General features: G+C 33.4%; 1 protein-coding gene across 1 annotated transcript in view; it reads right to left on the reverse strand.

The window, feature by feature from the left end:
- The window catches only part of Rsbn1l (round spermatid basic protein 1 like), an 81673-nt gene that overhangs the window by 41885 nt on the left and 20936 nt on the right, over window positions 1-18852 (reverse strand). The window contains exon 2 of the mRNA XM_046464162.2: window positions 8521-8637. Coding sequence (XP_046320118.1) covers window positions 8521-8637 — 117 coding nt within the window. The remainder of the gene's footprint in view (window positions 1-8520; window positions 8638-18852) is intronic.

Consider the following 18852-nt stretch of genomic DNA (forward strand, 5'->3'; position numbering starts at 1 on the left):
TTTTACTTTATCTCCACTCTTAAAAATTGTATCCAGATGCCAAGGAAATTTATAAATCAACAAAGTGGAAAATAACAGCATAAGTATAACAGCAATTCCTTAACTTTTTGTTTACTCTTTAGTAAACCACTCTTTGTCTAAAATGAGTTATTTTAAATCTACCAAATTTTACAAAGTTCCAAGTGAAGATCCAACAAAGTGCCACAAAGGAGATGACAAAATGATCTCTCATATCCTAAGCTCAAGGGCCATTCATGTGCTAGTAAAGAGATAAATAAAAAGGTGAATGAGAAAGAGTGGTACCTTACAAGCTGCATAGAAAGGAGTTTCTATAAACAAAAGCAAGTGGACTCTGGGCTCAGAAATTCAAGGGACAAAAAAGTAATTCACACAGTTACAGAATCTAAGTATACATAAAAAGCATTTAACATTATCAGAGTATATCCATTTCTGTATAATAAGAAGAAAAACAAAAAAAATAAAATAAAATAAAACAACCTTACAAGAAAATATTGTTTCCCAACATGGGGAAAAATACATTAAGCTAACAGTTGGGAAATGACATTATTTCCATCTATTAACTTTGTTTTGTTTTTTTGTGTGTGTGGTGCTGGGAATTGAACCCAGGGCCTTATGCATGTGAGGCAAGCACTCTACCAACTGAGATATATCCTCAGCCCTATTAACTTTGTTTTTACAAATAAGCTGCCATGCATAAAATTCTCCCCTCTTGCCTCTTCACATAAATTTTTCCACCTTCACATCTCTTATTTCTTCCTGTTTTCAGTGAGACGTTCTATTTTCATAAGTAACTCTCTCCTACCAAATCCAAAAAACCTTGCTTAGTAAATTTCTCCCTTCTTTTGACCACCAAACTTCTCATAAAGAACCATCTATGTCCAGTGTCTTTCCTTTATTACCTTAGCATTCTTATTGCTTAACTTCTGCTTATTTCTGGTTCTACTTTAGTCTACCCAAACTTGCTTTTCCAAAATTTCCAAAGAGCAAATCCAGCATTTTCTCATATCATCTTCCTGATCTTTGTGTGATTTGACAGAATTATCCAGTATGTCCTTGATTACTTTGAACTTTCTTGATACCACTGTCCTAATTTACAATCTAGCAGTCATCTGACTGTCTCTCATCCTGAATGCCAGCAGCACATTAATCTTTCCATATTTTCTATATATTGCTTTGATCATGTTCATCCCTTGGTATAACTGCTTTCAGGGGGTCTCAATGCCAAACTATGAAGCAGTTTCCTCTTCAGTCTGGAATTCAAAGATGAGGCCCTCAAGAACTTCATGCTCACATGAAACTGCACTACTCACAATCTCTTATAAAACATATCTAGTCCTAGGTTTTCTTTCTAATCCTAACAAAAGCATTTCCTCTCCTTAAAATAACCTTTGCCTTGCTCAGTACATACACTGAATTATTTCTCATCCGTCCTTTAAAGAAATCTCTTACATCGTTTCCTTCATGTTGATTTCCCTCATTTCTTCAGTTAGAACTGAAATTACTCCTAAATCATATAAGAAGTTATTTATTTCACTCGTAGGATATGTGTACAACACATGTTCCTCATGACATTGTATGAGTAAAACAATGACTTTTCTATGAATTCAGAGTGATACTAAAAAGGTACTGATATTTCTTTTCCATCATTGTATTCCACAAACCATCTAATATAGAGCTACACATAAACACATGACAAATCTATGAATTAAAAGAACTATCTCGCCAAAGATTATTTGAAGTTTACAGTTTTTTCCTTGCCTCCCTTTCAATCAAGTTCTTCCACATATAAATTCCACTAAATCTTAAGCCTGGAGACAAGAAAAATCATCTCAAATTGACAGAAAGTCCATAAAAGGGAAGTTTTGTTAATAAAAAAAAAAAAAGGTAACTTTTAAAAATTCAAAGAGATGCTTCCTAAGTATGCAATGAAGAACAAAATGAGTATCACCATGAAAAGAAAAAATAGAAATCTGTCAACATTATTTATTTCATAGATTTATGAAATCATGAAATGCAAAGTTAATTTCTAAAGTCTATAAGCAGTTAAGAAATATATTTGAATAATGTTAACAAATTCATCCTTGCTGTCTTAAGTACAAACTATCAAAACATCAGCTTCCAGTTAATATCTTAACAAAATTAATAACAAAAAAATCAAATCATAATAACCCTAATGAAAGATAAAAAGAAGTTTAGATACATAAGTAAAATACAAATAAATCAAGAAAAATAGACAGCAATGAAACAAAAAGTAGAATTTAAAAACATTTAAAGGAGACAGACATAATTAACAGCTTACTAAACCCCACAACTAAAAATACATATAAAATTGCACAAATTAAATAGTTTGCCAAAATAAAACTTATTAAAATGGAAACACTTAATATTCAACTAAATTTACACCTACAGATTTTAAAAAAGAAAAGAAAATACCTGATCACTAGAACACGTTATTTTGAAATAAAATAGGCAAAAAATAAAGAGAAAATAGACACAACACTTAATCTATTTCTTATCTGTGAGGATGAACCAAAAAAGAAATACTATAATAAAAACCAAAAAATGCAAACTAATAAGGAATCTAGTGAAAGATTCTTACATTAAGCACAAAGGAGTTAAATTTCCATGGCAAATTACTTTGCAATTAAATATTACAGTGAGGAGTTTGAAGAAGAGAGAATATACCTGAGATTGTGTGCTTGTAAAGTTGGCCCTTGGCTGGTATTTAGAAACTTGTATTTTTAAAGGATTCTCACCATTCCTGGTAACAGCAGTTTACTGTCCCTAAAATATTTGTACAAACAATATGGGGTATATTGAACACTCGTTTTCCTTCTGGAAGTCTAGAATTTTGTTTATGCTAGGCAGATGGTGCCTCTATGACCAACTCCCAATAAAACCCTGGGCACTGACTCTTTAATGATCTTTCCTGGTAGACAACATTTCACATGTGTGGTTATAATTCACTGCTCAATGAATTAAATGCATCCTGTGTGACTTCTTTGAGCATACTCTTGGAAACCTACACAAGTTTCCTGCAGGCATTGTCCCATATGCTGTTTTTCTTTACTGATTTTACTTTGTATCCTTTCACTATAATAAATCATAGCCATGAGTACAGCTATATGCTGAGTTCTGTGAGTCCTCCCAGCAAATAGAATCTACAGGTAAGTTTGGGGAATCCCCAATGGACATAGGTATTCTTTGCATTAAACAAAACTGGGGCTTTATCGTTTGCTATTATATAATCTCTTACTCATTTTTTGTCTCTACATATGAAAGGCATCAGATACATATGTAGAAAATTCTAAAATACTTTGAGAAAATAGGATCACCTTAAATATCAATGTTCTCTTGTACTAAAAAGTATTTCAAGTACACATTATAAATCTATAATTCTTCAAACAAAAACAACAAATCAGACCCAATAAAGGTCACTGGTAAGTACTTACAGCAGAAAGAATGAAACTGTTCTCTAAGTAAACTTAACTCTAAAAAAATATGAGATTAAAAGTATAAGGTTTATGGAAACACACACATGCACCAGAGCCACAGGCACATGCACATCATAGACCACGAATATACACACAAAGAACTACAAACACACATTCATAATGTACCATAAACATACATGCACACACAGAGAACCACAGAAACAGCTAGAAAAGAGAGAACAAACTAAGCAAAACAATCAAAAACAGAAATGCAGACACACAGCCAGTGAAAAAATGAAACTCATACATAGATAGAAAGAACGACACACAAACAGTACAAATACAGCATGTACTTTTAATGAACAGTTATGAAAAATTACTTTAAAGATCAAAATCACTTTAAAAATAAAATTCACTAATATTAATTCCTACTACCAACTTTAGCATACTTTTGCATTTAAAACAATGAAAAATACACATTACCCAGAAAACTGGATCATATTTCAAATGTGATGTAGGAAATAACATATACAACTCCATTGTACATAGAAAACAAAGTAGTAATTAGCTTAGCAATTTTCAACCTTTGGTCTTTGGAAAACAACTTTGATTTTTCACACTACAATGCTGTCACTCCTTCTGCCATAGCTAACCTACCTGTGATTTTTTTTTTTTCCTTATACTAGGGATTGAACTCAGGGATACTCAACCACTGAGCCATATACCCAGCCCTATTTTGTATTTTATTTAGAGACAGGGTCTCACTGACTTGCTAGCACCTCGCCGTTTTTGAGGCTGGTTTTGAACTCATGATTCTCCTGTCTCAGCCTCCCAAGCTGCTGGGATTATAGGTGTGCGCCAAGGCCCCAGCTACCTATGATCTTGAATACACTACCATTATACTTGAACACTGGCTTTTTTTAACCCCCATTCTTCCTTCTCAGAGAACCTCATCGAGCTTCTCTGACACACTACAATAATAAAATTTATTCCCCAAAATGCTATAATCATAATATGTATGTTCTCACAATTCAGCCTTAAGAAACCAGATAAAAGGCCAGGGTTGTGGCTCAGTGGTAGAGCGCTTGCCTGGCATGCGTAGGGCCCTGAGTTCGATCACGGGAATCACATAAAAATAAACAAATAAAATAAAGATATTGTGTCCATCTACAACTATAAAAATATTTTTAAAAGAAAAGGAAAAAAACAGATAAAAATGACTGGAACACATACATATACTAAAATGCAATAGTTGGTAAACTTCAGTATAAAAAATGAGACCCACTACATAAGTTTCTTTTTTAAAAATTTTTTTATTTGTTCTTTTTAGATATACATGACAGTAGAGTGTATTTTAACATTCTTACACGGAGTATAACTTATTCTAATTAGGATTTCATTCTTATGGTTGTACATCACATGGGCCCACTAAATAAGCTTTTTTTTCAAATTCATTTGTTCTTTTAAGCTATTTCTATTAAGAGCAAATAATTCCATTTATCAATAAAAAGGATTTATGAAGATTTTTGCATTGAAAACATTTTAGCATGTATACAATTATATATTTTTATACACATGCATTTATTTACTTTCATATAAAACACAATTTTTAACAAAAACCTTCAGGAAATGAGATTAATATGAAATAGTTATCATTTATATTTTCAACCACTACCATCAAACAATGCCTGTGTGTTACAGCTTGCATCATTAATGTTACCAGAACATTTTAAGAGAAGAGCAAAAGCTGGAGACCAAAAAGGAAATAGGGCACATGGTATGAAATGATAGCACATTGCCCCATAAAACTGATTCTGTTGTTACTCCAGAATACCAAAGACAAAAAAATGTCCTTTCCAGACCAGAGGCTCACTTGGGAAATGGCCACACATGCTGAGCAAATTGTTTTTGCTGGAAAATAACAATAGCTAACATTTACTCAGTACTTACAATAGGATAGTCACTATTTTCCAAATGAATCATGTTTTTATTCATTTAATTATCTATGTACTTCACATTGAGGAGAGGACATAGTTTTAGTTTTGTTGCTTCTTTTAAATATACTTATAAGATTCATATTCACTTACTGAATACCTGGGGCCAGATATTATACTCAGCATTTATCTCACAGTTTCTTTCATATAAATCTTCACAATCCTGGAAAAAAGTAACTAAATTATTACTCACCTCCATTGTACAGTGTTACAGTTTGGATGTGAGGTGATCCCCAACAGGTCACATGTGAGACAATACAAGAAGGAGAAATGATGGGGATATAGCCTTGGCCTAATCAGTGAATTAATCTCTGATTGGATTAACTGAAGTGGTAGGGTGTGACTGGGGGAGATGGGAATTGAGGCATGACTTTGGGGTATATATTTGTATCTGGCGATTAGAGACTCTCTCTGCTTCTTGATCACCGTGAGCTACTTCCCTCTGCCATACACTCTGCCATGATGTCCAGCCTTATCTCAAGCCCCAAGAAACGCAGCCAGCCTTCTATAGACTAAGACCTCTGAATCTGTGAGCCCTCAAATAAACTCTTCCTCCTCTACAGTTGTTCTGGACAGATCCTCTACTCACAACAGCGAAAAAGCTGACTAAAACATACAATAGATACAGTAAATTTCTCTAAATTTTTCCATGGTCATTCTAGAAGTCACAAATTTATTTCTAAATCTTTCTCATTCTTTCTTTTTTAACATCACTAGTTCCACTTTAATTCAGTTCAAAATACTTCCTAAATGTGTTATCCATTTCAAAGTTAAAGTTAATATTGCATGTTGCTAAAAAAAATCTCCATTTTTAGGCCGTTTTTAATTTTATTTGCATACATAAACTCTAGACTCACATATTCACATTAACAGTGTATTAGAAATCTATTATTCAACCAAGAACATAAAAACCTTTATAAATTATTTTTAAGACATAGATTCTTTCAAGTGACAGAAATTTACATCCCTGTACTTTCAAATAGATAAGAAAATGAGTATTGACCATATCTATAAAAATGACTAATTGATAGAGAAAAGGGAAATTGCATGGAAATGGAAGGGAGACCCTCACTGTTATACAAAATTACATATAAGAGGTTATGAGGGGAATGGGGAAAAAAAAAAAACAAGGGGGAGAAATGAATTACAGTAGATGGGGTAGAGAGAGAAGATGGGAGGGGAGGGGATGGGGGATAGTAGAGGATAGGAAAGGCAGCAGAATACAACAGACACTAGTATAGCAATATGTAAAAATGTGGATGTGTAACCGATGTGATGCTGCAATCTGTATACGGGGTAAAAATGGGAGTTCATAACCCACTTGAATCTAATGTATGAAATATGATATGTCAAGAGTTTTGTAATGTTTTGAACAACCAATAAAAAAAAATAAAACTATGAAAAAAAAAAGTTTACAGTTCCATGATGGGACTAATTTTTTAGGAGTTTTTAGCTCCTCCTCAATAAAAGAGGATTCTCTGCATTTCTATTTTATATTCACATCTGAACAATATGTGAACAATATACAGTAACTTCTCTGTATGTTTTATAATTGTTTTAATATTAAACAAATTAGAAACAAAAAAAATGACTAATTGACTAAACCAACAAAGTTATGAAAACATTTCAAGAATTAATCATTAGTTGCTATGTTAGAGTTTGGTTAGAATCAATTCCTGACTTTAAGGCTTACAATCTAATTAGGTAACATAGATAAAACATAATGGCAGGGCTGGGGATATAGCTCAATTGGTAGAGTGCTTGCCTCAAATGCACAAGTCCCTGAATTCAATCCCCAGCACCACAAAACACACACACACACACACACACACACACAGGCAAAAGAAACAGAACAAAAGGATAAAGAATATTAACTAAGTAGCAATCAACTTAAGTCTGACATCTTTCTTCAGGAGTAAAAGAATATTATAGAAAATAAAATTCTGACATATACAAAACAGACCTTACATAAAGTACTATCAAAGAACATCTGGGGGCCAGGGTTGTGGCTCAGTGATAGAGCACTTGCTTGGCATGTGTGAAGCCCTGGGTTTGATTCTCAGCACTCCATATAAATAAATAAATAAATAAATAAATAAATAAATAAATAAATAAATAAATAAAATAAAGGCCCACTGACAACTAAAAAAAAAAAGAACATCTGGAAACATGACAAAGAAGGAAATGAAAATAAAGTCTAACTATATTTATCTTAAATATTATAAATTAACCAGTTATTTTGTGTACACACAGTGCAGTAGGCTTTTTTCTTTATATAGATATAAAGGCTTGCCAGCACATAAATTCAATATGAAATTAATCATGGTCAACATGTTCTGATCAGCAACTTGATCTATTAACTTGATAAAGGACAATGACTTTCCTAGCTATCTAACAAATGAATGCCATTGATTCTTCATATATTGCTATCTGTGTGAATTTAAGATTCTCTGTACATGTATTTCAGCATAAATTCTCTACGGAAAAGTTCAGATTAAATGAAAAGACATATTACCCAACTATCTATCTATCCTTAAAATTATTCTCCCCAAGCTACCCCACATAAAACCAGTACCTGAATACAATTGTACCAAAAAAGAAAACAAGAAACAAAAAAGATATTCTTAAGTATGTAATAAATAAACATACAGTAACACAGTATCCCTTCTGATTATCTTCCCTCTCAATTCTAGACTATGATATGGTAATTAAAGTCAAATATTTGTAAGATCACTTCTTTTCATCATCCTTATCAGACTAAAAATTGCTTTACACTTTTATTTTAGATTATCTAAATATGGATAAACACTAATATACAAATACTGGTCAGATAACTTATTTTAAAATTATTTAAGGAATCTAATAGTTTAGTGAAGTTTAACCTTGAAACCTTAATGATTCACTAAACAAATACCAAATACATGTTACATGCAGATCAGAACTCCCTATATTTTTTATTTCCTCTCCATTAATGTTCATTCTTATCAAATATCAGTACAACATAGCATTTCCTTATTCTAATCACAATATGTACAATATAGTGAAACAAAATTCACTGAATATAAACTTACTTTTCAGTAAAATCTTTACTTCTCCATTCTCTTTCTTGATCTCACTCATTACTTTATGCTTCTTTTTTTCTCTCTCTTTTTCTTTGTCTCTCTCTTTAATTTTGTCTTTGATTTTATCTGAAAGACAAAATAAAAGAAACAGTTAAACTATTAAAACTTAATTTTTTCCTCCATGAAATATGGTTCAATGTCTGGAATTGCAATACACAATAAAATGAGAAAAAAAAAATGTGTCTTTTTCTTCCCATTAGGCTTTGGGAACTTTTCTCAATTTACTTTCTTATTGAATATGTAATATATAATGTCAAAATTTATCATTTTACATTTCCATTAATTTCATGTCAGCCAAAATACATGAATTTCAAATCACTTTAAATAACTGGCTATCTTTAATTGAACAGAAAGCTACAGTACAGAAGTGCTAGCTCTGAAATTGGGCTTATCTGTTTTGGTTAACATAACATTGGAAAAATTACTCAACATAAATTTCATAATCCATAAGATGGTGGTAGATTCTTTCCTCATAGGGTTATAATAAGGATTAAACCAAAAAAGACATCAAATAACTACAGAAAGCTTGGCATTTATATGAATAGATGTTAGTTCATTTACCATATTACCTTTCAAGAATACAACTGATAGGGATCACTAGAAAAATTATGATATTGAAAGATACAGCATAAGAATCACTCAATGATCAACTTTCTAAAACTTAAGCTTATAAAATATATGATATCCTATTAATCTTGTTTGTTCAAATCAATTTTCTATGAAACTAGCAGAAGATACAGAGAAGAATGTAAAAATAATAGTGACATAGTTCTTGACTTCAAAAAGTGTTTTTATTGATTACAAAGCCATGATGGAAAGACACACAAATGTAAAATATGCTCTATTTTAATAGAGTTTATGTAAGATACATGCATAATTCATAATCTCTTAAAAAATACTCCCTACTTTCCTTTCTATAAATATTACACTAATCTAGGTCCTAATCACTAATGATTAGATTACTATCTCAACCAGCACTGTCCAACAGAAATATAACACCCACCATATGTACATTTACAATTTCTAGTAGCCACATTAAAAATGTAAAAAGAAAATGGTAAAAATAATTTTAATATATCCAAGCATACCATAATTTCAAGTGCAACTGACATTCAAAAATTACTGAGGTATTTTACATTCTTTCTTCATAAATTTCAAAATCCAGTATGTATCAGATTACACGTATGATACATCCCAATTTGAACTAGCTCCACATGAAATGTTCAATAGCCACAAAAGACTAATGCCTACCAACCACATGAACAACCCACATCTAAACTACTTAAATAGCAAAATTCTCAAAAAATTAAATCCATGTGCCTTAATAAAAATACTTTTAAGCTTCAATAACTAAAATACAAATTAAAAGACAACAATATTTTTAGTTTTTTAGTATTTTTTAGTTTTTTTTTTTAGGTGGACACAATATCTTTATTTTATACTTATGTGGTGCTGAGAATCAAACCCAGTACCTCACGCATGCTAGGCGAGCGCGCTACCACTTGAGCCACATCCCCAGCCCGACAACAATATTTTTACCTATCATACTGACAAAACTTTTTTTTTAAAGTGGTAACACCTGTGAATCAACCAACACAGGTGTGTAAACTCAACAAACAAGCAATGATGAATGTAAAGAAAAGGGTTAGAGATGCAGCGTAAATAAGCTAGATAGATAGGCTCCTTGTCTGTTCACTTTTAAGTTAAATTCTAAACAGATTAGTCTATTCTTTTATTTTCCCCCTAGAGATACTGGCATTTTTTAATTGACACATAAAAACTGTACAGATTTATTAGTATACTATGTGATGTTTCAAAACATATACATTATATAATGTTCAAATCAAGGTAAGCATATCTACCTCTGTGATGTAAATATTCAAAATCCTTTCTTGATTTTTCTGAAATATACAGTATTACATCGTCATTATTGTCACCCACTGTACTTTAATAGAACACTAGAATTTATTTCTCCTGAGACACATCGCCCCGGTTGGGGGAGGGGCAGAGCCACCGCGCGCCTGCAAGGTAGGCGGACCTGCCACCCACCAGCAGAACAGGCCCAGCAACCCGCGGAGGGGCAGAGCCGCCCCAGCGCCTGCAAGGAAGGCAAACCTGCTACATCGATGTTCATAGCAGCACAATTCACAATAGCAAGACTGTGGAACCAACCTAGATGCCCTTCAATAGACGAATGGATAAAAAAAAAAAAAATGTGGCATTTATACACAATGGAGTATTACTCTGCATTAAAAAATGACAAAATCATAGAATTTGCAGGGAAATGGATGGCATTAGAACAGATTATGCTAAGTGAAGCTAGCCAATCCCTAAAAAACAAATGCTAAATGTTTTCTTTGATATAAGGAGAGTAACTAAGAACAGAGTTGGGAGGAAGAGCATGAGAAGAAGATTAACATTAAACAGGGGTGAGAGGTGGGAGGGAAAAGGAAAGAGAAGGGAAATTGTATGGAAATGGAAGGAGACCCTCATGGTTATACAAAATTACATACAAGAGGAAGTGAGGGGAAAGGGGAAAAAAAAAAAAACAAGGGGGAGAAATGAATTACAGTAGATGGGGTAGAGAGAGAAGATGGGAGGGGAGGGGATGGGGGATAGTAGAGGATAGGAAAGGCAGCAGAATACAACAGACACTAGTATAGCAATATGTAAAACAGTGGATGTGTAACCCATGTGATGCTGCAATCTGTATACGGGGTAAAAATGGGAGTTCATAACCCACTTGAATCAAAGTGTGAAATATGATATGTCAAGAACTATGTAATGTTTTGAACAACCAACAATAAAAATTAAAGGAAAAAAAAAAGAATTTATTTCTCCTAACTTAATCCCCACTGACCAACTTTTTCCCATCCTTCCAGTCTCTGATTACCAATATTCTACTCTCAACTTGTATGAAACGAGTGTTTTTAGATTCCACAAGATCATGCGAGACTTGTCTTTCTTCACCCAGCTTATTTCACGTAACATACTATCTTTCATTTCCATCCAAGTTGTCACAAATAACAGAATTTGATCCTTTCTTATGACTAGCACTCCAGTACATATGCATCACATTTTCTTTATCCATTCATCAACTGATAGACACTTAGCTGAGTTCCTTATATATACTAGATATTAACCCCTTGCCATATGTATAGTTTACAAATACTTTCTCCCATTATGTAGGGTGTTCCTCCACTTGATTGTTTCCTTCATTCTTTCATTTCTGATTAGTTTGCTACTATTACTTTCAGAGATTTAAAGTCCTTGAATTCCTGTCATTGGTTGCCATAAAGGAATAAAATTAGTCCAAATGGCTGGAGGTCAGACACAGATATAAATTAACATTTCTCAACAAACATTTTTAAAATAAGCTATTTATATCATTGAAAAGAACTGAGGAAAACAGTTCTCTAAAATACTTCCTCATTTCTCTGTCCAATCATCCAGGTTATTAATCTGTGTTATTTCAATAACTATTAAACCTTTTAAAATTTATTCAAGTATAATATACAAATATAAAAATGTATGCATGTTACAGCTCAATATTCACAAAAATAAACACACTTGTGAAACAGCACCACAGAATCCCTTCGTTCTCTTTCTACTCTTCAAGTAACACTCCTGCAGATAACAACAATCATGACTTTTAACCACATACATTAAAATAACTAGACTTTTAATGTCATATATTCATTCATATGTTCATATTCGTAGAGTCTATCACAATCACAAAATATAAATATTTTTCAGAAAAAAAACTAAGTTCTCAGGAAATAAAACTGCAATACAGTGTGACTCCATTATTTTTAAAATTTACAAATTAATACACATATACTCAGAATACAGAATGAAAGATAATAGCCCAAATTATTCAAAGTCGTCATCTTTAGCTGGTACACAATTTCTAAGTTTCTGATTGAGCATATATTAGTTTTTGTTTATTCTAATTAGGTATATATGACAGCAGAATGTATATTGACTCATTATACACAACTTTTCATTTCTGATTGTACACGATGCAGTGTCGTACCATATGTGCAGTCATACATGTACCTAGAGTAATGATGTCCATCCTATTCCACCATCTTTCCTGCCCCCATACCCCCTCTTCTCCCCTCCCTCCCGCTTGCCCAATTAAAGTTCCTCCATTTTTCCCAGCCCACATGTCCGTGCATCATGGATCAGCATCCACTTATCAGAGAGAACATTTGGCCTTTGGTTTTATGGAACTGGCTTACTTTGCTTAGCATGATATTCTCCAACTCCATCCATTTATCTGCAAATGCTATAATTTTATTCTCTTTTAATGCTGAGTAATAGTCCATTCTGTACATATACCATAGTTTCTTTATCCATTCATTTATTGAAGGGCATCTAGGTTGGTTCCACAGTTTAGCTACTGTGAATTGAGCTGCTATAAACACTGATGTGGCTGTTACTATAGTATGCTAATTTTAAGTCCTTTGGGTATAGACCAAGGAGTGGGATAGTTAGGTCAAATGGTGGTTCCATTCCAAGTTTTCTAAGGAATCTCCATACTGCTTCCAGATTGGTTACACCTATTTGCATTCCTACCAGCAATGTATCGATGTGCCTTTCCCCCACATCCTCCTTGTATTCTTGACAACTGCATTCTGACTGGCATGAGACAAAAATCTTAGAATAGTTTTGATTTGCATTTCTCTAATTACTAGAGATGTTGAACATTTTCTCATATTATTTGTTGATTGACTGTATATCTTATTGTGAGAAGTGTCTGTTCAGCTTCTTAGTCCATCTATTGATTGGGTTGTTTGGTTTATTTTGGGGTTAAGTTTTTTGAGTTCTTTATATAGTCTGGAGATTAGTGCTCTGACAGTACATATCAGTTTCATAACACAAGAAAAAGAGTTTTAGAATATGCATTTGAGTATGACATTAAATAGTTCAAGTAAAGATAAGCTGAAGATATGATATCATTATATGAAAAATTTATATAGAAATAAAAACAATGACATAGCCAAGCCAAGAGGGTTACCAATGACATAAGTGCAGTTGGTGATTCCCCACACCCCAAACCTTTTCAGCAAATATAAATTATCCTACAAATACATAAAAGCACTTTTGTAGCATTATTGCTGCCCAAACCATATAATTTATTGTGTTCCCACCTCTCAAGCCATTCAACCTACCTCTCATTCTCCAGAATTTTTTACTCTTGTCAGGACACATCCTTTTTTTTAATTATTATTATTTTTTTTTTTAGTTGTTGACAGACCTTTATTTATATATGTGGTGCTGAGAATCAAACCCAGTGCCTCACACATGCCAGGCAAGTGCGCTACTGCTAAGCCCCAGCCCCAGCCCCAGCCCCAGCCCAGCCCCAGCCCCAGCCCCAGTCCCCAGAACATTTCCTTTTTGAAAATCCAACCTTAAATGCTTTCATTAAATTTCCTGTAATTATGCTACATGGTACAACTATGATCAAGTGGGAAGCCTATGTGCTTAAAAGACTGAGGTCCAAGTTTAAAGTCTGCAACCTTGATAACTGACACACTTCATATCTCCAGTTTTGGCTAAAATTATGTTTACATAGATTAAAAAGAAAATCTCAAGTCTGCCGCTACTATACTATAATGTATTCATATTTATGAAAGTCACTTCTAGATCTTTTCAGAGAAAGGGACTATGATGAAAAACACCACCCTGGCATCAGTGTTGATACTGTTCCTAAAAATATGATTCTTCATCAATTTTTATTCATTTCTTTTCAAGACCAAGAACTTGTATAGTTTTAACCTTCATGGTCTAATTCTCAGGCTTAGAAAAAATTACCTAACTCACCTCCTTATCATAACTCTTAGAATAAAAGAATTATTCTACCTTAAAAATTATCTGTTTGAAATGTTTAACTTAAGGACTGCAAGTTTTATTTAGAAATATATAAAGGAATCAAGTCAATGTGGTAGAGGCAAAAGAGAAGATGAACAGATCAGTGGTACAAAACAGAGCTCAAAAATAAAGCCATTTAAATACAGTCTTCTTCTTCTTCTTCTTCTTCTTTTTTTTTTTTTTTTGTCCTAGGTATTTAAGCCAGGGCCCTTCAGTCCCAGAGCCACATCTCCAGTCATTTTTATTTTGAGACAGGGTCTCCTTAAACTGCTTAGAGCCTCACTGGGATTACAGGCATGTGCCACCACACTCAGTTTAGTCAACTTATCTTTGACAAAGAAGTAAATACAATGGAGGGAAAAAAGTCTTTACAACAAACAGTGCTAGAACAACTGGACATCTACATGCAAAAAAAGAAAAAGGAATTAGACACAAACACCTTAGACCCTTCAAAAAGTTAAACCAAATAAGTCAGATACATAATCATAAAACGTAAAGCTATGGAAATCCTAGATAACACCAGAGAAAATCTGGATGAGGCTGGGTTTGATGATAAATAACTTGTTACATCCAGCAGCACAAGTATAATCCATGGAAGAATGAATAAACTGGTCTTTACTAAAATTCTACAAAACATTGTCAAGAGAATAATGAGCATCCACAAAAGTGATAAAATATTTGCAAAAGGAATATCTGAAAAAGGATCCAAAATAGACCACTCTTAAAAATCAATTAATAGAAAAAAAATAGGCCCAGCTGAGAATAGTGCTGCATACCTGTAACACCAGCTACCAGGGAAGATGAGAAAGGAGGAATGAGAATTCAAGCCCAGCCTGGGCAATTTAGCAAGACCCTGTCCCAAAATAAAATATAAAGGGTGGGAGGTGTGTAGCTCAGCAATAGAACATTAACCTAGTATGCCCAAGGTCCTTGGTTCAATCCCAAGAAAAAGGGGGGTGGGGGGCAAAGACCTCACCATAAGATACACAGATGACAAATAAGCATATGAAACAATGCTCCATATCATATGTCATCAGAGATGCCACCATGTACTTACTAAAATGCCCAAAATCCAGAAAATTGGCAATATCAAATGCTGGTGAGTAGCCAGACGCATTGGCACACAGTAGAATTCCAGTGACTCAAGAGACTGAGGCAGGGGGATCAATAACCAGCCTTGGCAACTTAGCAAGATCCTATCTCAAAATTTAAAAATAATAGTTAAAAGGTGGGTGGGGCTGGAGATGTAACTCTGTGGTAGAACACCCTAGTTCAATCCCCACTACTGACAAAAAAAAAAAAAAAAAGAAAGAAAAAAGCTGGAATTGTCCTTATATAAATCATTGTATATAAAGTATATAATCATTGTTTTGAACTTGAGGAACTGCTTCTGGAAACCCTGCGGTGCAGAAGCACCAGGGGGAATGCCCATTTGCAGCATGGCCCCTGGGATATTCAGGGCTTGCTATGGAATTCTTTATTTCAAAAAGCCTTGATTTCAAATCCCAGCTGCCTGGAGATAGAAGAGATGGGTCTAACCTGCTAAACCCCAACCATGTTGTTTTTCCCAAACCTCATCCTGTTTACCCCAAGAAGTTTTTCACACTGAAACCCTTTGGTGTTCCTACCTACAAAAATAAAATGCGGACTCTTGTTCCTTGTTAGGTCCAGTCTCCATCAGAGCTGGATCTTCCCACCATGCCTCCCCTTTTCACTTATTTCCATGTCTTTGTCTTTATTTCTTAATATTTCTTTAGACTTTTATTTTTTCAGCCAGCTCACAGCCTGCGTTCCATAAGTTGTTCATTCACTGTGTAGGACACAGCAAGATGGAATCATGTGGAAAAATAGGAATTCACATTCACTGCTGGTGGGAATAAAAAACACTACTATGGAAGACGACTGGTTGGTTTCTTACAATCTCAAATATACTCCAATATGATCCAATAATCACATTGTTTGGTATTCATCCAAAGGAGCTAAAAACTTATGTCCACAAAAAAAAGTAGGTACACAGATGTTTATAAAAGGTTTTTCATATTACCAAAACTTGGAAGCAGCTAAGATATCCTTCAGTAAATGAATGGATCTACTACATCCAAAAAATGGAATGTTCTTCAATGATACAAAGACATGAGATATCAAGCCATGTTAAAACAGAAGGAAATTTAAATGCATTTTACTATGTGAAAGAAGCCAGTCTAAAAATGACTATAGAGGACTGGGTTTGTACGTGAGACCCTGGGTTCGATCCTCAGCACCACATAAAAATAAATAAACAAAATAAAGATATTGTGCCCATAAGTTCTAGGATTTCAGCTACATGACATTCTGGAAAAGGGAAAACGATGGAGATAGTGAAAAGATCAGTGGATGCCAGGGGCTGGGGGAAGGAAAGGATGAAGAAGTAGAGCACAGAGGATTTTTACTACTCTGTATAATACTATCATGGCAGATACACAATATTATATATTTGTTCAAACCCATATAATGTACAACAAAATGAGTGAACCCTATGTTAATTATGGTCTTTGGATGCTAATGATGTGCCAATCATCAGTAATAAATGTAACATTCTGGAAGGAGAGGCTGATAATGAGGAAGGCTATAATGCATGTGTCGGGGCAGAGAGTATATGGACCTTCTTCTCTATTATACTATGAATCTAAAACTGCTCATAGAAGTAGTATTTTCAAAATTAATCTAAATAAAGAGGGGTTAAATATGTAATTCAGGCTATGGTTTCAATCTCCAGCACTGCAAAAAAATTAAAATAAAATAAATAAATAGGGAGATAGGAAACCAGGGCAGTGAGAGGAAAAGATGCAAATCGATCCATGATATATACAGTTTGAACCTAAATAGGCAAAAGGAATATAACAATCAACAAAAAAAGAACAGATGACTAAGTCATTATAAACCCAGAAAAAACAGTGAATCATTTATGTTGAAAAATAAACATAGGATAATTCATATGAAAAAGTTAATAATTTTAAATAAAATATAAAAGGCCTTTTCAAACAATTGGTGAATTTATGATATAGTAGTATCATATATGCCTCTACATAATAATTTTTATTTCACTGAACAAATACACTTCTACTAAGCATTACGTGCAAGAGATAAAAATAAAAATAATAATACTGCACTAAGGAATACTGCAATCAAGAAGATATCAATTGATTCTTACTCTAAGTACCACTTTGGAAAACCAGTTCATAGTAATAAAATCATGTTTCATCTGGTTATATAATAAGATTCACTAGTCAGTATTACAGTTGTGATTATGTTAGAAATGAAAATAGATGTATGTATGAGATGAAGTACTCCAATAATAAGAAAATAAAAATCTTCCAGGCATGGCAGCCCATGCCTGTAATCCCAGCAACTTGAAAGGCTGAGGCAGAAAGATCAGAAGTTCGTGCAACTTAGCAAGGCCCTGTCTCACAATAAAAAATAAAAAGGACTGGGGATGTTTCTTACAATCCAAAGGAGCTGTGGTAGAGCACTCCTGGATTAAATACCCAGTACACCAAAGGAAAAAAGAAGGAAAGAAAACTTTAGAGGCCGGGAATATGGCTCAGTGATACAGTACTTGCCTAGCATGCATTAGGCCCTGGGTTGGACACCCAGTACCCACAAAAAGAAAAGAAAAAGAAAAAAGCTTTAAAAAAAAAAAAAGAGAATCCTTTAAAAGAGAGTTATTAAATAACAGATGTTTAAATAACCCATTCATTTTTATGGAATCTTTAGAATTATTTCAGTTATTGAAAAGACTTCTACTTTATATTTTACCCATTCTTGTGAATTTCTCAAAGTACTCCATATTTTCTGCTTTCTAAAATAAGAAGTATAGTCTTTTGTTATCACAAAAATTTTAACTCATTATCATTCTCTTATTAATACATTACCTCCCACAGCTATCATTTCTTGTGGTAAAAACAAAGTACACTCTCTTAGCACCTTTCAAATGTGTAATATATTTTTCTTAACTATAGTCACATGGTGCACAATAGATCTCTTGATTATTTCTCCTAACTGAAATTGTATATCCTCTGACCAATATCTCCCAAATTCTTCCAATATCCAAACCTCTGTTCCTGTAAGTTTTACCCTTCACATGTAAATAAATGAGATTATGTAGCATTTGTCTTTTTGTGCTTGGCTTATTTCATCTAATATAGCACCCTCCAGGTTCATCTAAGTTGTTGGAAGTGACATAATTTCATTTTTCTTTAATGCTAAATGGTATTCCATTGTGTACTACATTTTCTTTATCCATTCATCCACCGATAAACATTTGGTTGATCTCCATATCTTGTTAATTGTGAACAGCAATGCAATATTAATTGCTGGATCATATGGCATATGGTAATTTTTTTTTTAAGGGAGACAGGGTCTTGC

Source organism: Marmota monax, unplaced genomic scaffold (genome assembly GCF_021218885.2).
Source record: "Marmota monax isolate L192 unplaced genomic scaffold, Marmota_monax_Labrador192_F-V1.1 WCK01_AAM20220418_F8-fsc00065, whole genome shotgun sequence".
NCBI lineage: Eukaryota > Metazoa > Chordata > Mammalia > Rodentia > Sciuridae > Marmota > Marmota monax.